At 38.8% G+C, this 23,673-nt stretch overlaps 1 protein-coding gene across 1 annotated transcript in view; it reads right to left on the reverse strand.

Moving 5' to 3' along the window:
* KIF26A (kinesin family member 26A) overlaps positions 1-23,673 on the reverse strand; it is a 96,299-nt gene that overhangs the window by 10,613 nt on the left and 62,013 nt on the right. The window contains exons 5-11 of the mRNA XM_083863144.1: positions 16,443-16,626; positions 5,809-6,018; positions 3,746-3,839; positions 2,996-3,258; positions 2,562-2,745; positions 2,107-2,266; positions 229-391 (exon numbers count right to left, since the gene is read on the reverse strand). Of these exons, the coding sequence (XP_083719270.1) occupies positions 229-391; positions 2,107-2,266; positions 2,562-2,745; positions 2,996-3,258; positions 3,746-3,839; positions 5,809-6,018; positions 16,443-16,626 (1,258 nt within the window). The remainder of the gene's footprint in view (positions 1-228; positions 392-2,106; positions 2,267-2,561; positions 2,746-2,995; positions 3,259-3,745; positions 3,840-5,808; positions 6,019-16,442; positions 16,627-23,673) is intronic.

A 23,673-nucleotide genomic window follows, 5' to 3' on the forward strand; every position in this document is an offset into this window, starting at 1 on the left:
CATGCAAGCAAAGAAAGAATACGTGTTTGAAACAAAAAGAAGGGAATATCAGGATTAAGGATTGGGGGCAGGATGATGGCTCAGTGCCAAGTCATTTGTCAGCTCCTCTCCTGAGATTTGATGCATTTTATATTACTTCCTACCATCGAGAAATCCCATGCTCCCCTGCTGAGAGGTTAGGAAAACTCATTTTCAAATGAATTCATTTCTGCTTGTTTGTGAACCAACCTTGGATTTCTTCTTCCTCATGCGGTGGATTCGCGATGCGAGCTGAACTGTGGTGAGAGTCTCTGCATAATTGGCTGGGGAGTCAGAAATGTGTGCAATCATAGTAGTCCTGCAGTTGATGTTCCCAAGAGATTCCCTCAACAACATTGTCAACTTGTTGTCCCTGTGCAAAAAAATGAAAACACCAGGATTATTTAAAGAAACCACCTTTTTTTTGGCAGAATTTTACACCACAAGATGTGCTTTCACTCTCATGCATGCATGGTACATGTAGATAAGAAATATGCCCCTGTTATTGACCACACTTAAAATGTGTCTAAATGTACATGTACAAAGGTACCAATATTTTAATTTATCTGCCCATGTATTTACAGTATGGTAAGTCATTTTGTTGCTTAGAAAATTGTAAGCCAATTAACTGATAACTAGTTTTCTCAGATTTAGGTCATACTACCCAAAAGAGCTCATGAGTGCTGTATTTTTAGCTGAACAGACTTAGTACCAGGATAGTTATACTCTGTGAGCTCTATGCAAACACTTTTAACAATAATACAAGAAGTCAACAGAAATGGTAAGAAATCTCTAAAGAGGTATAACAATGTTAGATACCAGAAATACAAGTGTCACCCCAACTAATCTATTTTCCATTCTGCCACCTGTGGTCTGTTCAGACATAGCAAAAGGGAAGCAGAACTTATCTCTGGAGGCTTTCCTGGTGATGCAAAGCCTCCACTGTGGACGCTAAAGCTGACAAGACAAGTGACATTTTGTTCTCCACTGGTCTCCAAGACCACTTTCCTCATGGCTCCAAGGAGTGGGAAGCTGCTTGCTTCCTACTGCTCCCCCTCAGCACTTCCAACCTGAGGGAACTCCTATCATGTCCCTATCATGTCTGGTCACTAAACCATAGTAAGTGGCCAGTAAGTTGAGAATCTGCCCTTCCCTATTCTAATCCATCCATCCTTTGCAAAACCCAGCAAGTAGCCTGAGGAAAATATCTCTCTGCCTAATACAGAAAGAAAAAAAAAAAAAAAAACCACCTGTTTGAGATGCATCACTAGATAAATATGCGAAATGACATGATTGATAATGCATTATAACTTTGTGCTGCTGTTAAGACAAGCAGCAATTAAATTTAAGGACTGAAAGCCAAATTCTGGTAAGGGTGCTTACAGTGTGACTGTTGTCTTTAAGCTGGGCTCCCCACAGGTATGTTTGACACAAAATTTTGTCACAGACACTCCACAAAGAAACACACCTGAATATTCACTTCTGCTAAACTAATGTGAAATATGGTGTTGTGGGTTGGTTTTTTTAAATTGAAAAGATGTATCATCCAAAAAGACACACAGAAATAACAACCCTTGATGACCATACTTGATCAATACTCAATTAAGTATTTTCCAAATTTTCAGTACAATTTTTGCATTTGCAGAAAGAAGAGAAAATCCTATGAAATTTGGGTTCAATTATTCACTAATGTCCAGCTGGCTAAGATCAGCCAAAGATTCCAAATCCAGGAAACAAAGAGGAGATAGAAGGAAAGAAAACAGCCATTTTTCCCTCACTTTTTTCAACAATCAAACCCTCCCCAACACTTCACCCAAGTTCAGTATATACCCATGTACCATTTTTGGCCATCTAACCAAGAATTTCATGTTTCTTGAGCATTTAAAAACCTGTGTATATGTTAATATGGACAAGCAGATGAACAGATACATGTATCTGTAGGAGTGACCTTAAAAGAAGGCAGAACCCTCTCTGACAGAATTTCCTTTAACTTCATTCTAGGTAAAGAGTAAATTGTTGATCCAATCCATTTCTCAGGTAACACCAGCCACAAATTTAAGATAACTTAAGAATTTAGGATTCACTTACTTATATGGCACATGCTTAGCACCATTAATTAAGGCCAAAATTACGTTGCCCAGGGCAGAGAGAGAGAGACACAGAGAGCCTCCTCCATCTCGGCTCTTGCTCAGCACTTTTTCACAGCTCCCCAGATCAATGAGATGCAAACGACTGCGTCCTCCAGACACTAAAACAAAAAGGGGAAAAACAGTTGTACATCACGTTCTTGCAATGGACTCAAGCCAAACCTGGTATTCCAAAGGCATTCAAATGAGGAGAATAATGAATACAGCATGGGATAATGACCAAATTAATATTTAATTGTAAGGAAACCAGATATTAGTCACAGCTACAAAAGTTAAGGGTGACTCAACTGGCTTGAGAGTTCATTTTTTTTCTTTTTAAGTAATTGCAAATTATCATTAAAACTAATACAAGACCACATCATTTAAAAATAAACAATATGGTAAGAACATTCATACTTCCTCCTTTGCCGCTCTTCTCCATGCGATACTGGTATATGTGAAGAGTAAAGAGCATGTGTGAATTCCTCCTATCTTCCTCCTCACATTCAGGCTTGCTGGTGCTTCTGGCAGCAATTGCAGCATCAAGGAAAAAGGCAGCTTTCTCTGCTGTCGGGGCCCTTAGCTCACTTTGGTTTTGAAGCTTGAATATAAACAAGAAAATGACTAATTAGCACAGGGGCAATTTTTTTATTATTTTTTGCTGAACACGCTAAATCTCCAGGGCACTAAGAGAAACAAATATGTACACCATGGGAGAAAGGCTTATAAATTAAAAGCAATAATTTTTTTTTACTGGCTTAAAAGTTGTCATATTTGTTGTCAGATAAAAGGAAATAAAAAGTAGAAGAAAGTCAGGCTCAGAAAAATCTATGTTGTGATATTCATTATACCTGGGTTCCACATATTGGATCTTCCCTCAGATAAACCCCAGGAGACTGGCCATCCTGAAGGCTGCCAGTGGCTACTTCAGCTAACAAATCCTTAAGGTTTTCATCTTTGCCACTGATCTCTACAGCAGATACTCTAATAGAGAAACGAGTTCCAGTTTTTTCTTTACGTTCATTGATCAATTTGAAGAGCCAAGAAATTGCACAGGGGATGATACCAAGGCTTTGTGTGGAGTTATCTTTCCCAATCATGGTAAAAGATTTTCCTAGAATGAAAAGACAACCATAAACACAATTAGGCTTTCTTGTACAAGGCAGTGTGTCTTCATATTGCCACCTGATATCACCAGAGTACATTACATGTAATGCCATGTGCTGCACAGATAAGAGAAAGAGGTGAAAAAATTCAGCGTATGTAATTAATAATCCATTCCTATTTATTCAATTAGGTTTGCAAGTTCTGTAAGCCAGACCCACAGCAAATTAATGTTAAAAACATCTCTGATCTTTTGATTTTCATCACAATGCACTTACATAAACTTGCTCTTGAATAAGCTAATCTGATGCTACATTTTACCTTTTCAAATTAAAACTTACAATCACAGTGTAGAAATAAACCGTGATAAGTTTGCAAAGCTAATTAAAAAGAAATTCTAATCTATTCATATACTCCAGGTTTATTGTTCCAGGAGCTGACAGCATGTAATTACCAGACTGACATAGTAATTAACTGTAACGAATTTGGGAGCTCACCAAGCTTGACGTGACCAAAGCAAAATATGCAACCATCTGCACCATTCACAACAGACTGGATTACTTCTGCTACTGTTCCAGAGCATACCTCAGCCTGAAAGAAAATTTGGAGACAAATAAGTGAAAAAGCATATACTGCTGTGGGTTTTACTATTCTTCTGTAATGAAATGAATGACTCAATATTTTTGAGGCGCAATATTCTCCCCATTTTTATGGCATCGGTTCTATTATTTTAGTAACTATGCTATCTTAAAAAATAATAAAATATGCTACTACAGCCTAAAATAGTTTTCAATTCTATTAAACCTATTCTCTTGGAATATTGATTCTATGACTAATGTAGCAAACTGAATGCTATCCAACCAGGCTTCCTGCTGGTATAATAGCTTAGCCAAGGCTATTCAGTAATAGTAGCAACTCCACTGAAATTAAGCTACTCAGGAGTGCTCATAGGAATTAAAAAGACATCCATACAGGAGAAAATGCATTAAGATCCCTGAGTAAGATTTCACAGTATCACATTTTCCTCTTCCAGCGGAAATATCATCATCAATAAAGAGAACTTGCTAAAATACTTGATTGTGCTAAAACCAGTTTATCCACGTCAGGGAAGGTTTCAAATATACAATAAGATGATCTATTAAGTACAGCAACTGGGGGCAGGGTAGGGCCCTGCTGTAAATATGTAACTACAGTGAAATGATAAGGCTGTGTTTGCAGGTACTCTGTTTGCAGCAAGCTTGCCTCCAGCAATAACGCCTCCACAGAAGGAGCTGCAGTGGACAACATCACCCAAAAACACCACAACAGACTACCTAGCAGGCCTGCTACAAGGAACTGAAAAGCCATCCCAAACAGGGGTCAACAGCCTGAAGGACTGGTGCCAAAACCAGCCAGACAGGCAGGCTGTGACCAGCCACCTTGCAGCAGGGCTGGCAGCACAAGTAAGAAAACCTCACTTACAGTTCTGGATCTCTAATTGAGATCGCTGCTGAATACTTCTGCACAAAGACCCCGTATGAACTTAGGCAGGATCTAAAAACAGCTTTTGGATGTGGTTACCTGTGCTTTGGGCACAGATGTGTGTGGGAAGTCATTCTCCATCTTTAGTGCTTGTCTAGAACTTAGACTCAATAGATATTTTCCTATCTACAGACTGGGACACAAAAAGTTAAACAAAACCCTAGGAGAAGATCTGAGGAGGGGATTATGAATGAGACCTTGTCATATTTTCTCAACATTAATAGACTATTTTTACCTTGGATGCTTTGTGCCGTATTTTTCACCCTAATTTTTTTCAGAAGTTCAGACTTGGTGTAGCTCTTCTAACACTGTTGAACTACTTATTTTTAAAGCTGTTCTAGGATTTTATTTTCTGAGCCAAAGATTTTCCCCAGAAAGAATTATCAGATGTCCATGAGTGCAACCTCACTGAATATACTGCAGACCCTAATCCTCCCAAAGACCAGCCATCCTATCTGTGTAGCAGATTTCAGGTCTGAGGCTACTACTGAATAAATGCTCCTTTTCTGCAGGCCAAAAGAAAAACATGCACCACCATCAACATAAAATAATCAAGCAAAACCACAGAATAAACAAACTGGAAAAAGTGCAGATAATATAAAAGCTCCCTGTTCCAGTATAACAATCCCAAGAGGTTAGCTTTATCTTTCCTCCTAACAGCATTTAGTTTAACATTAAGCACATTTATCTCCCATTGAAAGCTGTGGGGGAGGACTTTATTTCAGTCCCATCAAATGAGTTAAAACCTAGCTGGATGGAAAACTGGATTTCAACCTGGCTGTGTGCCTTTCTTCAACAAGAGAATACACAAGAAGGTAATTTAGTCAGCAAATCTATCTCCCCAGCTATTATTCCTTAATTTTACATCTCAGCTAAACAGAAGATGTAAGAATTTACCCAGTTGTCTATTAATTACCATGTTTTTTCCAGGCATTAAGGCATTCAAATAAAATTCCCCAGAAACAAAAGGAACTCTTCAGGGAATCAAATGCAGTAGGCAAGAGAAGACTCAAGAGATTTACATGAGTGACTCCAGTACCTGTGAAGCGTCCTGGGGGAAAACTGCATCAAAGGCAAACATCTTTGGGACAGCAACAACACCTCTTCTGTGACCTGCATTGGAAGGCCCAGTTGCTGCTGGATCATAAAATGTGATTTGCTTTTTTCGTGGGTCTACCTTTAGGAAGGACATGGATTCGGACGTTTCGTGTGCTCCTTGAGAGGAACAAATCCTTACCATCACTTTCACCTGCAAGGATTCAGAAGAAAGCAACAACTTGAGTTCCCAGCTACAGATAAACACATGCAAAGCATTCCTCCCAAACCCACTCCCCTTCCCATGATGTGTTTGTTTGTGATGTTCAGGAGGGTCAGAACAACCGTGGGACAAAAATAGAGCCAGATTTTCCAGCCTGGGGTCTTCACTGAACTAATTAGGTTTCAAAGGTGCACTTTGTCTCTTCAGTTGACGCTGTTCCAGTTTTACCAATTCAATTTATCAATGTCTGATCTGCAAGTATGATCCACTGTAGGTGTAACACGATGCCAAAGAAAAGAAAATTCTAGTCTCCTGCCTTTCAAGTACTCAATGTGACTGAAAGGACACTCAGAAAACCAGTCTGAATAACACAAGGCTCAGACAGCTACTGCATTTGAAATAAGTCTAGAAACTTTCAATTCCTCAGTCATATTATTCTAATAAAAAGGTGTTTCTCTTACAACTGTCCCAGGCAGTTGCCTTTATGCTGTCATTGCTAGGCTCTTCTACTGGTTAGTTGCAGATTTAATGGGGGGAAAAAAAGGAGAAAAAAAACCAAACCACAAACCACTAAAAGGTCAAAAAGCTTGAAAAGAAACCTCTCACAAGGCACATTTCTATTGTAGCACTACAAATTATGATATCCTACACACAGGTTTTGAGACAGTATCTTTAGAAAGCTCCAACATGTTAGCTGTGATTTCCAAAGCACCTTATGGGAGCCAAGTGACTGGGTCTCAGGAAAATTCAGCAACAGCTGCACACCTGCTTCTTTTAAGCTTCCTGGAAATCATATTCTTACTTTAAAAACCTGTGAAATACTGCCTCACACCCACTTGCAACCATTTATCCTTACGAAATGCTCCCATGTCAGAACCAGCATGTTTTATACACCTTGCACTGAAGTAAATTACTATTACAGGTGCAACTTCAACTCTGAACTGCCCTGCAGATCAGACTTCAGAGAAAACCAACATTCAGTGAGAATTACTTTTTCCAGGGTGTATGACATGTTTCAGTAACAAGCTGAACAACAGTATAATCTCCTTATTCAACTACCAGACAACTCTCACAGCACCAGAGTTAACCAGGAGGTTGAAGAGCCTCCATGGCTGCAATATACCACAGCTGGAACAATTTACACATGCACTGTCCACAGCACCCATCAGCACCTTCATCTCCTGCAACACAAATACTGAACCATGAAACACTCACTCCTGTTAGAGCACATGGTTTAGTGCTGGGCTTGGCAGTGTTGGGTTAACAGCTAGAACTGATCTTGAAAATCCTTTCCAATATAAACAATTCTATGGTTTTATGAGTCAGGCTCACTTTTAGCCCTGAGCTGGATATTGCATGTAGAAGCTGGGTTCAAAAGCACTTGTCTCTGACAAAGAATGAATCTCCATTTCAGTAATTTTTTTGTTAAATGTAACCTTAAATGTGCCAGAACAATTTGGCTCCTACTTACTTTATTTCAAGAACATTATGTCATTAAAATGGTGTGCACTTATTCCATGAACACATTCTTTGTGTCTTTACCAAAAAAATGGACTTTGCAGTCAGCACTTCCCCGTCACTTCTGTGTCCACAGAGATACTGACAAAGGAAGAACCAAAGCTGAAAACCTACTTCAGCAAAGCAGAGCATGTGAAATGCAGGCAACAAGCAGAGACCAGGCTGAGCCACCCTCAGGGACTGCCCCTCGTACCAGACAAGATGAAAAGGTGACAACAGACACATCTACACTCAGTGTGTGCAGTGAAATGCAGTGGCCAAGCCAGGATGACTCACAGCAGATGTGGGAGCAGCAGGAAGCACCATGTTGAACTGTCCCTGCCTTTACCAGCTGGGGAGGGCAGGTAATTCAAACCCTGAAGTTCTCAACTGTCCCATTCTTTCATCTCCTTCTCTCTATGGGGGGAAAGCTGCACACAGGCATCCCTACACAATCCCTCAAGCACTCTCAATGGAAGTATTTTCCACAAAGCAGCTCTAAAAGATTTTCCCCAACATTTCTTCCAAATAAAGAGGTTAAGAAACAACCAACCCTTCCCATAAATACTGCAGGAGGCTCCACCAAATAGAGCAGCAAATTCTTTCACCTGTTGACTGAAGCTGTCCCCTGATTCAACATTGTCTTTTCTTTCGCCTTTCACAGTAATATAAATATGAAAATACAGTCCCAGAAAACAAGCACAAACCTTAAAATAAATGAAACAGCTGCCTCAAAAGCAAAGTGCATCAGAGGTGACACACTCAAGGCTGTTTCCCCATAAAAGCTGCATGAAGCCAGCTTTGTGTATTAGGCTGCTAGCTCAACCTTGACATGCTACCAAGGTGCTCATAAAAAATAACCTCCCCCAGGGCAAAAAAAAAAAAAAAAAAAAAAACAAAAAAAAAAAAAAAAAAAAAAAAAAAAAAAAAAAAAAACACCAAAAAAACTTAAATATATAAATATATGTAAGTATAAATGCCCAGATCAGGGTCACTTGATTAAAATGAATTTTAAAACATAAGCTGTTTTCAAAGCACTTATCTAAACAGTCCTTTCTGTTCTGTCTTCCATCTATTATTAGATTATAGCAGCCAGAGCTTGGATTAGAGGAAAATTGGTTTGCTCGTGACCTAAACAGCAAGTTACCCCATCAGAGCATTGCTCCCCCTAAACACAATGACGGCTTCACCCTCAGAAAATCCCTTTGTGACAAATTAGCTTTTTAAGACCTCTCTGAAGCTGAAAGATACTAAAATAGCTTCCCATAATGAACCAGATCCCAAACTTAACAGATCTCAAGTGCGATCTTCATTTTTAAAATGGAAGTGAGCTTTCAAGACAAATGTGACAGGGGAGAGAAAAGCAGCTTGAGGGACTTCCTCTTTTAGTGTTTTGTGTACAAAAGCTGATTTTCAGAGTAGAAAAACACTGATTTCACATTTCATTTCCTTGGCCACTAAACATATCTCTAAGTGAAATCTATCAGTAATTGTAGAGTTATAATGTGCCACACTCATTCATGGTGCTGAGCCAGGCTGATTTCACTCCGAAATAAAGCAGAAATGCTCATGGAAGTGCCATCAAGCACAAAGATTGCTCAAACATAGCCCTTCACAAAAGCAAAAACTAAGAGCAGGCAGATCCCAGGTGCATGCACATGCTTCTGTGTGTACAAAGTAAAGGTTTAGTGTAATACTGTTTATTCTTCTCACACTTCCTGCATGCCTGTGGTTGAGGACCAATCTTTAGTGACAGGTTTATAGTCTCAGCTCCGAAGTTCATCCCAGTGCTCTTCTGGAGTTAATACTGCAGGGAAACAGTATAGGATGAGTACTATAGAGCCAGCATGGCTCTTGCCTTAGGATCAATTTAACTGCAGCTTCTCCTGGGTCTCTTTATCTAGCTCTCATACAAAAGGCATGCTCACCTGTAGAGACAGCAATATGTGGTGCAGGAAATCATCCAGAAACAAGGGCTTATAGGGAGGGGAGGATTCAGGATAACACAGGGCCTGTAAATTTGAAAGTAACTTTGGCCCATAACTAGAGAGCAAATCAGCAATGACTGCACTCTTTTATTTGCTTATGAAAATGAATTATTAGAATTAAGCACAATTAATTTCAGGCCCACTCAAGATCACACCTTTTGTGGGCAATTATTTGACAACATGTCCAGGTTTCTGGAGTCAACTCCAACTGCAGTGGCACCAGCTACTGCTAACATTTGTACAAAGCAAGGAAACAAAAGAAAAGACATTTGGAGGCGAATTGGTGATTGCAAAAAAGTTATCTGAGGCTCCAGGCACCCCACAACTTTTATATTCCTTAAGGAGAGCTAACACAGACATCCATCCTGTGATGGGAATAACCCTTTTTGCTAAAAGTCGGTATTATTAATTCCCCCCACCCCTCATTTGTTGTTTCTTCTTCAAAGCAGAGAACAACACAAAGTAAAAAAAAAAATACAAGTGCAAGTTTATAATTATGAAGGATATAAGACCATGTACATAGACATTCATGCAGGCTTTGAATACTGGATAGAGGCTCTATTTTAATGAGGATGTTGATAGAAAAAGAGGCTAGGTTTGTATTTGAGTTCAATTTCTGCAAATAAAAAGAAACATAAATATCACAATATTTGCACATTATTAATATTTTTCTCAGTGCCTGAAGACAGCCTAAATCATAGAAACAACTGAAGTATCTCATTAATTAACCGACTCTAATCTGGTGGGGTCTGTACACTGGGGGTTCACACTCCATTACCGAACTTTTCCAGATTCCTGTATATGCAGAAACCAGGAGGTCAGCAGAATTGCTGAAGGAAATCCTATTAAATCAAAAGTGCTTGGGAAAAGAAGATGGTAAATATATCTTGAATATGTCATTACAAAAGAAAGAATTCAAAAAAATAAATAAACAAGCAGCTAATTTGGAAAAGCTCCAGAAATGTGTGGCATAAGGTCAGAGGCCCCGCATCCAGCACAACAATGGCTGTAATTTCAACCTTCACTGGCAAGGGTGAGAGAAAGTTTCTGAGCAATCAAAGAATTTTATTTTTTTTTAAAGTTTATCTGTCAACTTACAGTGGAAGTCAGGGCAAAGAAAGGCAACACAAGCAAACAGCCACTAGAATTCATTTGCTCCAGAGATGCAAGGGGAAACCTAAGGGATGGATGCTGAAGCATAAAAACAAAAATCACACAGTTTTATGCAAACATATAGGATTTTAAGAAGACAAATCAGCAAAAGAGTAGATTTCTAAAAGAAATTAAATGAGGGGGAAAAAAGAAAAGTCTTCTGTGTGGAACACAAGGCTATGTGGAGGACTCTGAGGTCAAACCCCATAAAGCTTTAGAAACATCTGATGAGATTACTAGAGAATCTCAGATCCATTCAAATATCAGTAATGTGTTGGAGTCCTGAGACCCACTAAGACCTATATATTTTGGAACTGAACTGAATGGAGCTATCACAAAGCTACACATCAAAGAACACAGAACTCCAAGACCAGTGAGGCATGTGTTGTCCCAGAAGAAATCATGTTCAAGCCTAAATATGCAGAGAAAAGAGCCACTGATCAACAGAGAGGATGACACAATCCTACATAATTCTAGACAGAAACATCCAGGAGACTGACAATTAGGTTCTCACAAATTATTACCCCATAAGCAGGAGAGATGGAAAGGCTTTAAACTATGAGACCAGAGAAAGGGGAAGGACCATCTCACACTTAAAGAACCAAATTATTTGAATTCGGTTCCTGAGACTACCATGGACCTGTACTACTTGTTTTAGGCAACAAACACAAAAAGTATTTTTTATATATACATACACACATATATATATATATATATATATATATCTGTATATATATATAGATGTCTTAGAAAATTGGTCATTCATCTTTCAGTGGAGGGTGCCAAACACTCCACACAGTTTAATTAGGGACAGACTCATAGACAGAGAAGACTCCAGTAATTCACTAGGTAATGACTAGACTCCATGGCATTTTGAATGTTGAGGAAATTAGGATCCTGACCTAGCCAAGTATGCTAGCACAGGCATAACTGTAACATATGGTACCTCCTTTGAAATCAATGGATGTGCAGTGTTTATGTTTTTGTAGTGATGCTTTGTTAGCATCTGATGCTTATATAGTTGTCAAGTTTCACATTAGACATAATGAGAAGGAAAAAAATAAAAGGAATGGATTAAAAAGCATGTAAATTTTTAAAATATATGTGCTCAATCCTCCTTTACTAAAATAGACCCTCTGTATTTTGGGAAGGTGCTGGCACTATACTGGAATCCATTTTAAAAATGCTAGTCATATTCTGCATTACAGCAGTATCATAATCCCTAAATGAGCAAGCAATTTGGTCTTTAGCAATAAATGTCATTATAACAAATTTGAACGGACACTAAATATTCCCTAGAAACACGCATCCTTGACAGGCATCGTGCAGCCAGGAAGTTAATTTTGTCCAATGTTCACAAAATGGCGTGTAACAGCAGGTTAATTAAATAACTATGTTTAGACACCCACCATTCTGAATTAAGATTTCTCACCAAGAAATTACGAAGAATTCACATTCTGTTGAATAAAGACCATTTTCCAATGAAATCACTCATTTTTCAAATACAGTGTAAAACAAATTACGAAAGTCCTTGTTCAGAGCCAATATTTTTCATGGATTTAATTGTAACTGACAGATATATAACCCTTGCTAAATTGGTTTACCGTGGGTGGTTCTTACAAGCCTTTCATATACTGCCACTACCAATGGATGGTAAATTTATATGCAAAATTGCCATGCTAGCATAGACCATCTAGCTCCCATGGGAAAACCTAAAACAAAAAAAGAAAAAAAAATCACTTCTATATTGTACTCTGCTAAAAAAGAATTGATTTGGTACTCTCAGAAAACATGAAGGAAAACTATTTCATTTTTTCAAGGTGAAAACAAAGTACAAGAACTTTTGTATTTTTATTTCACTTTTCCACATTTTTGTTTAAGCAGCTCAAGGTGTTTTGGCAGGGATGCAAGTACCTTGGATGATACAGAGCTACCTACATCAATAGGCAAGTACTTACTGTGATACATGACTTACATCAGAAATAACGCTTCAGTCATTAGGGAACAAGGAGCAGTAAAGATGACAAAATTAAGTACCTATTTGTTATCCGTCATCAAACCATCGTAAGAACCAGTGAATGGGACACACAGCACACTTAAGACAACCCTGCATGATCAGTAAATCATATTAGCAGTACCTTAGCTACAGCTTAGTAAAGCATAAATGGAAGTGAATGTCTAAAACTCATAAATGGAGAGCAGTATGCATATACCTGTCCAAGAAACATGTCTGACAGTTCAGGTTCTCTCTAAATGCTCCACTTCAATTGTCTCACATAGGAGCATTCTGTCATTCTAACATAAAAAAAAAAATTTGACAGAATCCTTGGAAGAGACAAGCACTTAAAGTTGCTGTTGTAAGTGATGCAGTATTATAAAAAATGAGCTGAATAGAACCCCAGAAAATAACATTTTGCATAAAAAAGACTTCCCACCATGCTAAAGAAAAATAGCACATTAGAATGCTATACAGCAGCCACTGTAAAAAGGATGTCTTTCTTAATACCACAATATGATAAATTATCTTAAGTAGCACATTAATGTCAGAAATTGAGCATAATCTAACTTCTTTCCAGTGACAATATTAAATGGCTTTCAGACGTCTTTCCTACTATTCTGACATTAAATTTAATAACACCCAGAGAGACCACAAAAATGATTCAGTTACAAGAATCATAGTGCACTGGATCATTGCCTTTTAAGTAGGATTCAACTAAATGGTTTGGACTCTGATGCCTTTGGCACATTCAAGAGAAAGGTATGAATTTTGCTACGTAACATTTATCAGTAGTGTGCAAAATTCCTTTCAGCATCCAGTTTGAATTGATAGTGAGATCTTCCTTTGTGCAATAGTTTGATTACTGATGATTATATGAAACACAGGTCCCAGGCAGGGCTACTGTTCTAAATTGTTGCTTTTTTTTCAACTTTTTCCTGCTTGGTATTCCTGCATGTTGACAACCCCTGCAAGCACCTGTGAGTGTGTATAACATTTTGCAATCTTACTAAAGAAAATTAAGCAAAAAAGCTTAATTAAAGATTTGTATCACAGGACAAGCTGAAAGTGTATTCACACACTGCTGCTGAAATTATTAAAAGCAGAAAAAAATTGGTATTTCTGAAATGTAAAAGAAATTAATAAGACATTTATTTTCCACCTTCCAGAAGAATACTTGAAACAGTGAGAAATTATAAATACAAATTGCAAAAGACATTTAAGGGCCCTCTGCTGCAGTAAATCTCTAATAACAAATGTATTCAACCATAAAAGGTGCATAGCAATTTCACTGCAGAAGAAGTGGAGGATACGCATGAAGAAGATGATGTGAAATTAAGAACAAATTTAGATCTTGGGCTCAAATAATCAATAACTGAGTGCAAGAACTGGCCATCATGATCTCTCCAAATTCCTGCCTCACCCAGGAGTGCTCACAATGCATAGTAACTGCATTTGCTGCAGCTTATGAAAAGAAAGAACTCAAGCCTCTTCCTTACCCCAAATGTCTGTCATGCTCAAATGTTCAAGACAAGGTCCCACAACCAGTGACAGGACCTGTTCAGTTCCTGACACCACAGAAGATAGTCACACAGAAGATAGTCAACACAAGATAGTCCAGGTGCTACTTTCAGTCAGTTCCTTAGATTCAACTGTCCCATCATCCAGTTCAGAATAACTCTTACTTCTCCATTGGCCCCAAAAATTCTATATTTTCCATATTGTTTCTGTATCTCTTACAATATTTCGAACCAACCCTGAGTATCAGTGGATGAAAAAAATGTTAAGAATTACCATTGCAGAGACAATACAGAAAGCCAGTCATATTTGCCATTGTAAATGCCTCAACATGTTCTTTACTCTAAGCCTCCAGTGAGTTTATGAGAGAAATGGGACTGCACAGAATGTGTCAGTACAAACCATAATTAGTCACTGTAGTATTCAGGCACTACTTGTGTAGAATAAATAGTATTTTGGCACAGCTGGCATATCATTCATCTCTTCATTTATTCATAAAGGGAGGCACATTCCTCTCATCGAAGCATCCTGAACACAGCATGGGTTGCCAGTTTGTTACTTCTATTTTTCATTCTCCCACAAGCACAACTCCTCAGAGGTGAGGGAGGAAAAGGCTGCCCCACCAGCTGCTTAACCCTCTGTACCCACCCTGTAGCAGTGAGGGACACTGCTGACATGGGAATGATCACCCAAACCACAGAGAGTACCAACCACAGCCACAGATGCTGTGGTAGGAAAAAGTGACTTCAGAATTCATCGCTGATTCTGTTCCATATGGGTATCTCACATTCATTATTGGACAGGCTGCAAGAAAAAGTCAGGGAAAATGATAACCAGGAGGAGTGTAAAGTAAAAAGCTGTCAGAAGAGAGACTGATGTTAACAGAGGACCACAGAACAACCACTAGTGTTTACTGATTGTTCTCTCTACTGCTGTGATACTTTAAGCAGTGAGGAAGAAAAGTAATTACTTTATTCCAGTCACCCTCATCATGACATACCAGCAGAGTAAATCTTGATCAGCACAAGCTGATGAGTAATGGAGAAATAATGGTGAGTGGTAAGGCATAGTGAGCTAAATGCTACCAAAAGCTGTTTGGCATTGCTCAGGAAAGGTGAAACTATGAATTTTTAGTACTAAAAAACACCTACAGAGGAGTGACACTTGTCCTTAGATCACAAGTTCTAAGAACTCAGACACATGAAATTTCATTTGTGCTGACTCATAATTTTTAGAAAAAGCTGTATTACTGCAGGGGGTTTTTTTTAAGACAAACACTGATATTTATAAAGTTGAAAAAGAGAAATGGGTTAAGAGACATTTAGTAGGTACTGCATATCTTACACAGTGTTTCAGAGATGGCTACTTTGGGTTTTGAGGAGCATTAACACTGGTAACTAGCCTGTTCCAGGTTTACTGCATTCCATCATTACATCCTCTTTTCTAAGACACTGGAAAAGCAGGAGGAAAAAAAAACAATCTATGTTCCTCTGTGACTTTCCATCTGCTTAAAATACCCCAAATTACTCCTTTATTTTCCATTAAGCACAAACTCAGGAAATACAGAATATTCTCTGTGAGCAAGTGTCAGCTCCAGGTATTCAGGCTGACAAACTCTTTATGTTAATGCTGATTTGTATAGTTACTCTAGTTGCATATTTCAGCTCTCCTGTGCACATTACATACTTCAATTCTATCTTCAAACACCAATCTCTTGTAACCTATGTAAATAAGTATTCAGACTCTGTTGTGTGGGTGATTAAACAGTTATAAATATGAATAAAGCTCCAAGTAATTGGGTTGTATTTTAATTAATTTTAGATAAACTTAGCAAGAATTTTTTAATTTCAAAGGTGCTGCATTTCCTAAGTTGGCAAGACTGCTACTCCATTTCCATACTCTCACAATGACATATGAAGCAGAGGGAAACAAAGCTCCCTCAGCATATCTCCTTAACCTCAGCAGAGAGACAGCACCAGTGCCTGAGTCCTGCTGGCACCACAGAGACTTCTTTTTCCACAGCAGAAGCCTGTATGGGCACTGGGTTTGGACCAGTGGGTCTGAATGTCAAAGGAAATTTTGTCTCTCACTCTTTGCAAAGTCCACAGGAGATGACAGCACTCAGGCACATTCAAAATGACATGGCTCTCTCTATCCCAAGACCCTTTTCTTGAGTCTATCCAGCTCTGTTCTAGGCCAGAAGCTTCCAGCCTGGTTAAGATTTGTCTAGAAAAATACTTTAAAATATTGAAATCCAAAGTTACCTTTCCAATGCCAGGGTTGTCCTTGATTTTGGACACAGCTCTCAGAAGGCAGGGTGGTGCTGGGGGAGGACAGAGCTGCAGGATGCCACTAAAGTTAGTAGCATAAATAGAGAAGTCATGTGTGTGTGGCAGGGGTGGATGGCATTTCTTTCTCTTCGAAGACAGGTTAAGCTTCTGTGCTGCTCTGTATAAAAGTAATAGCAAAAAGGGACAATGTTACTTAGGTGTTAACAGGAATCTGAACCAGACAAACAGATGCTCATTGTCATCACTGCCTGCTTAACAAATCAAGTCATTGCATTCTAATCTGATTTCATAAGGACAAGCCATCATGACACTAATAAAGGAAATATGGGTAGAAAAATTACTGGCAAAATATTCAGTTAATTTCTCCGCAAACAGAATTTCAATTATAATCTAACTTGCCCTTCTATCCCCCAACAGCCTGACATCTGAATCCTAAAAAACTAACATCTCACTGATGTAATAAAAAGCTGAAATAATTTCCCTTGTCACTGGCAGAACCAGATGGACTTTGCTGGTGATAACATTATGAAAGTGGTTCTTTGTACTCTGCAAGTTACTCAAGGCAGAGGATAGTACTCCAAGTCAGCTGAGCTCAAGATCCTCTCCTGTTGGCTGCACAGACAATCCTTAGATAACAGAAAATTTTCTTCAAGACAGATTGGTTTTTCCTCCCCAATTCCATTCTTTCACATTAAAATGGAAAGCTATTTAAAAGACACGCTTTAATGTGCTGAATGATAATGATCCTGCTTTTGAAATGTATAATTTCAAAACATAAAAGATGAAGGAGGAAAAATTAGAACATACAATTAAAATTGCAACATTCTTCCTTGTGAATAAAAATAGGAACAAAATCTGTTTTTTCTGCTATTCCCCATCAGCCACACCAAACAATATAGCAAGGAACCAAAACAGAAACTTTTTCCCTACATCAAAACTCACATGGGAAAATAAAATTCATCCTGCAAAGTGATTATTTTAAGCAGAATAAAATATATATGTTAGCAAGCACATGCTGAGCAACTAGACATGGCAATGAGGGTGAAATCTCAGTTCTCTCAAAGTCAAGGAGAGCTCTACCACCTGAAAAAAGACATGTGTGATCCGACCCCAAGACTGTCAGTAGACAGTCCATCCATAGATAAATATCATAAAAGTGTCCAAATTGTTACCTCTTAGCATTACTTTGAATTACTACTGGAGCAGCAAAAGCACAAGGTGTCCCACTGCCAGCATCTTTGGACATGCTGAGACCACACTACTGATGCTGGCAGGTCTTTTGGGTCCATGGTTGCAATATAAGAGCTTGTCACTTTGAACAAATTACTAAGTATCTTTATACAGTGACTATATTTTCATCAAGTCTTTCAGCCCAAGATCTCCAAGTACATTTCAGTGAGATCAAACTGACCCTAGCATCTGTACAGTATTACAAGCAACAGACCCATGGAGAAACCAAGACATTGTTTTCCTGTCATAACAAATTAAGGGTAAATCTAGAACCCCAACCTTGCTACAAATCTTATAACCATTGTCAGCCAGTCTCAGGCTTAATCAGCTCAGTAAGCTGATCAGAGAGGGAAACTGTTCCTTTGCTTACATTTATTGTAGGTTAGAAACAAAAACTAACACCAAGAGCAGAAGGGCTGCAGAGTTTCTTCCAGCTGCACTATTGGCTTCAAATGAGCAACAGTACAAAGAACTGGCTGTGTCTGAGGAGCAAAACTGGACACTTGAGTCAAAATCAGACAGCTAGTTAGTACAACAGCAGGACTCTCAAAACAGATCTCCAAAATTCCCAGTCTTTTTTCTCTAAATTCCAAAACTTGTGTGTTAAACTCCTGAACTTTTCAACTTCTAGAGATGCAGACCCCCTACATGCTTCCTTCTCCCTCTACAAACAATTCAGTATTTAGAGAAAGACAAAGATTCATGTGATGAAAAAATGAGGCTCTAGTTCCAAACTCAGAGGGAGTCCAAAGGCACTGTCTTTTGAGGAACAAGCTGGACTTTTGCCTCTGAGGAAAGAAGTAGCTTTTGACTCCTACTGCATCCTGAAACCAGCAGGAACTGCATCCCACAGCGAAGCCAAATACCACAAGCAGGGGTTTATACAGAACCTCAAGGGTTTGGTGGCAATGAGAACTGATTTAACTGCCTAAATCTCAAATCCCCTTGCTAATACTTCATTCAGTATGAAAACATATGCTGAAACAGGACACCAGGAACACAGTTGCACAACTTCACTGTGGTTGCAGCTGCACATTAAAACCGTAATGCCTCCTAAATTATATGCAGCTTTACTGTGCAGAAAAGAGTCTCTACCTGTTGGTACTGCCATTGTGGAACTCAAGACAGTCATTAGCATCTATCTCCAAGTACCAATTAACAATCCTGCTTATTGTTTAATAGTCTTGTTGATTAATACAAAAGATAATGTTTATTTTCTTGTTTACATGCTATGATCCCTTGTTGAAATTATAAAAACTCCTCAAGAGAATGTCTTCAAAGTGCAATCAAGATATACATTAAATCCTGATGAAATAATTACTCCTGCAACAGATCTGGCTGAAGGAGCTCCTCTGGGAAACATACATGAAAGAGAATGAGATACAAAGGACAAATTTAGTCAGGAATTGTGTGTTCAAGCAGCTAAGCACTAACACTCAATGAGTAACTACACCCAAGAAGACCAAGCTAAGCAAAGCATATAAACAATAAACAGAAAATGCCACTTTTTAGAAGTATAGCATTTCTTAAAATACCTCAGTAGCACATTTCTGAGATATTCTGATAAGCTGATCCAAGATACTGAATCTGATACTAATTGCCTTAACTTCTGCACCAAGACAGAACCACTTTCAAACTGGTTTCCTTTGACAGCATGCGTAACCTTCCTGCACCTCCACTGTTCAAAGGACAGTGGCACATGCTACCTAAAGCAATTAACTGCTGTAGTGCTGATAAATCCTTTTCCTGTGAGTCTGGAGGGCGATGATTTTACTAAGAAATTTGGCAAAGGGACTGTTGATGTCCATGTAAGATAACAGGAAGCTGAAAGCAGGGGAACTGGAGTAGCTGTTGTAGAAAATAATCAGTGCTTTGATGGGCAACCAGCCAACTGCACTAACAATGATGTGTGTGGTTCACACTCAAAAAGCATCTCTTGTCAGGTAACAGTGCACGAAGCTTAATTACAACCTCTCTGTGTTTGAATGCAAGAATGGCTTTGCCTGTCATTAAAATAAGGTTATTTCTGGAGCTGGAACACCTCAGACAACTTGTAAAAGCAGTATCAAACAGCTTGCTGGATTTGATTTTGTTTATTGTTTTGGGGTTTTTTTTCTAAGAGGGAAAGGGTAAGGATCTAATTGAAAGCATAGGGCAATTTAGGCAAAACAAAACATCACTATCAAACTGCAGACTTTGAATATGAATTCAAGTAATTGTTATCCCCAGCTCCTATAAAAAGCAGAGTCAGTTCTTTAACAAAAAGCCAGTTGGGCAGCCCCTTTCACATGCTTTGCTTGGGCTCCTGGACAGTCCAGGCAAAGAGCACAACAGAAACACTCATCAATCCCTATGTGCTTCCTGCAGAACAAACAATACACTTGGTGGCATCCCAGCCACCTACTCATTAGGCCAAAATATAGGCCAAGCTGGTCTGAACATGGGCACAAATAAATCAAATAAAATCTAACTTCAGAAACCTCTTTACTTCAGTTAAATTCATGAGAGGCTGCATTTACATGGAGCTGGCCCTGAGACACTCCAGAGTGCTGGACTTGCTGCAGTCCTTATCCAACAACACATTTCTGAATTTACACTTAAGTTTTCAGTTGTGTCTTTTCTCCAGAATTCCTTTTCTTGAGGGGAATTTGTCCCATGGAGACAGGGTTGAAAAGCTCTGCTAAACCAGGTCATTTTTGCCTGGCACCAGAAAGACAGAACTCAAGCTCATACCAGATCACTTTCTGTAGGAAGCCTAATTTGGTGCCATGTACATTGCCTGAATTTTTTTTTCCTCAAATTTACTCGTGCACAGGAGGCCCTCACACACTCCTCCAGCACCACAATGGGCTGTCTGAGTTTGTTCAATATCAACTTCTGTTTCCTCAAAGGGAAAATTACGACCTTTAGGGAATGCTACACAAAACTTAAGCATTACAGCCATTTGCTTCTCCAGGCATGTGCCAAACATTTGTCATAGCTCTGACAGAAATTTACCCTTTTCACCAATCTTCTCTTTCCCCATCCAGCCTTCACAACCACTCTTCTACAAAACACTTTCAAGGGAAACTAAGCCCCACGCTCTTACTCTTCTCTTCCAATTAAAGCATGAGAGACATCCATGTATATTGCTTTTACCTCCAGCTGTGAGATCTACTGTCTGCATTTTGTTTAACTCTTTCCCTCTTTAATAGAAGATGTCTTTTAAGATGCTCTGGAGAGTTCTTTCCTCATAGCTAGGCGTCACAGTAGAAAATAAAACTAATATATGGCACATGCAGGGGCACTCAAATATCAAATGACAAGGGGCAGTCTCTAACCTGCTCTTTCCCCCACACAATTTACAGATTACTAGGTTTTCTGCCATGCATGGATGAGACCAGTGAGGAAAACCACAGCCAGAACAATTACATAATGCTCAGCACCTAGGGAACAAAACTGTGTAACAACAGTAGCTACAAAGCCTGCTCATTGAAAAAGCCATGCCATTTTTAATTTTAAATTCTGCCTATGTTGTTAGCATGACATTTCAGATATTCTGATGTACAGCAAGCTGCTTCTAGCTTACACTCCCTGCACACATTCTGCACATTACAGCTGAGAAAGTAAACAGCACAATTTAAATCCCTAAAGCACTCCTTCTGAGCATAATTTCTCCACAAAAAAAGAAAATTAGATTTGAAACTTTCGTAACTATGCAAAGTTATAAAATTTTTGCTTAAAACTCTGTGAATTTAATTAACCTTCAGAAGGAAGAGAGCTATGAAATATACTTTGGCACACATGCTTATTATAAATGGGTCAACTGAGATAAAGGCAGAGGAGTTCATGGACACAATACATTTATGGACAAACTACCACAAGTCAGAAATAGAACTGGGAGTCCTGCTTCCCATTATTAAGCTCCACTGTCAAGAACAATAAAAGAAAACTTCTGCACATTCATTTCAACATGACTCATTAAATATTAACAGTTTTAGTGTTATTAGCCAGTCTTATCTTTCAGAGATCACTATCATTATTCATATTGTGAGAATGCTGAAGGGCTTCACTGAAAGGGTCAAGGCCAAAGAAGTGTACAGTCCAAGCCTTAAATATCCTGAACTTTGTACTTTACACAAAAGTATGCTTACTCAAGACTTTTGGTTTGACCTTGACAGACATCACAGAAGTGATTTTTATCCGGATTCTGAATCATCCCCTAAGTTTGGAAATTATGGATGCAGGCTTACACTGAGGACCAGTCGACTTTAAAGCAAAGCTTTCCCAAACTTTCCCAGTTCTCAGTTCAGCAAGGTGTAAATCCCCTCCACATAACCAATATCCCAGTCTTTTCCTGCTGCCAATCAGTTCCAAAGGAAGCAGTGGGAAAGTCACAGCCTGCCATCCTATCTGCAGTTCCAGTTATTGTTTCCTTAATCACTCATCAAAACAGGCAACAAATAGACGGATGTCCTACAATACATCCTCCAGCACCCTGTCCCAAGCCTTCCACAACTCACAGGATAAACTTGGTTGGCATTATTATTTTTATTGCTATTGCTTTTTGATTTGTGCTTCAAAAATTAGAAAGATAGCACAATGAAAAAAAAAATGCAGTTGCTACCCAAAACCCCAAGCAAAATCAAAAACCAAGAAGGTATCTGTTTCCATCAACAGCATTTGCCTTGGAAAACAAAATGTGATCCAAAAACCACATTTTTAAAGATAAAACCAGGAATGTCTAAATGCATCATGAAGGTTTGGAAAGGACAAACACCATCTGTATTTCTATAGTAAATTTTGTCCAAGGAGCCACTTACAAAGCATATGATAAACTTTGAGGGTACAGTCTCTTCCTCCCCCAAGCTTACTAGGTTCCTGTGATGGATGTAAATGGACATAAACACTTTCCCCCATTTCATACCATAACACAAGTTTTGCACCAAAGCTTTGTTTGCTTAGCTGTCCCAGTAATGTTGCTGAGAAGCACTGCCAGGAAGAACAAACAATTAATGTTCCTTATTTCTGTGTTTTGACTTCCTCAATAAATAATTAGTTCATCTGGATCACAATGCACAACCTCAAACAATGGCATTTTTATAATGGGTGAGGGTAATAAAGTTTCAATAGGAGCCCATTATTCTGAAACATGCCAAAATGTTAAACCACATTTGATATTTCGAGGATGTTACCTCACCAGCACTGTGAGAGCAAGTATCTCCAATTAGAGACAAAGTTCATGCCTTGCCTCATGCACATAGCATAATCTTGCAATTCAGACTTGAATTTCAGCCTCTCACTTCGACCTTGTAATTTTCTGTTACTATCTCTTATTAAAATCAGCAAGGCAGAAATAAAAATCAGCAGTGTTGACATATTAGGAACATCATCATCTCACACTTTTTTACTAGACAGTTTTTAACTACTCTTAGTAAATTCACATCTCATGTCTCCCATTCCTTATTTTTCCCCCACCACACCAGCAGACATGCAGAGGAGCTTATTTCTTTCTCCATAGCAGCTGGTACCTGGATGAAAATCACTACCACACCCTAGTCAGTCTTCTCATTTCAAATTAAGAAGACCCAATCCTACTAACCCTCCCCTCATAGGTCAGGTTTCCTTGATTTCTGACCATCCTTGTTGCTTTCCCCCAACTCTATTCACAATTTCATAAAGTATGGAATAAAGGTCTTGTGCATCAGTGTGCAAAAATCAAGGCTCACCTGAATTCAGGCACAGTACAGAAAGGCCAGGCAAAGCCACTTTGGGATAAACTCAAAACAATCTCCAGAAGATGAGAAGCTAAAACAAACCTGCAAGGTACTCCTGACATCAGAAGAGCTCCCTCATGCTGTAGAGACCCAAGAGGTGTTCCTTCCACTCAGCTGTTCATTAATTTAACAGAAGCAACCAATCTAGCCCATCTTCAAGCAATTTGAATAAGGTGTCCAAGAAGAAATTTTCACCACACTTCTCTGTAATTTTTGCC

The sequence above is a fragment of the Zosterops lateralis genome, assembly GCF_965231275.1.
Source record: "Zosterops lateralis genome assembly, chromosome: 6".
Lineage (NCBI taxonomy): Eukaryota > Metazoa > Chordata > Aves > Passeriformes > Zosteropidae > Zosterops > Zosterops lateralis.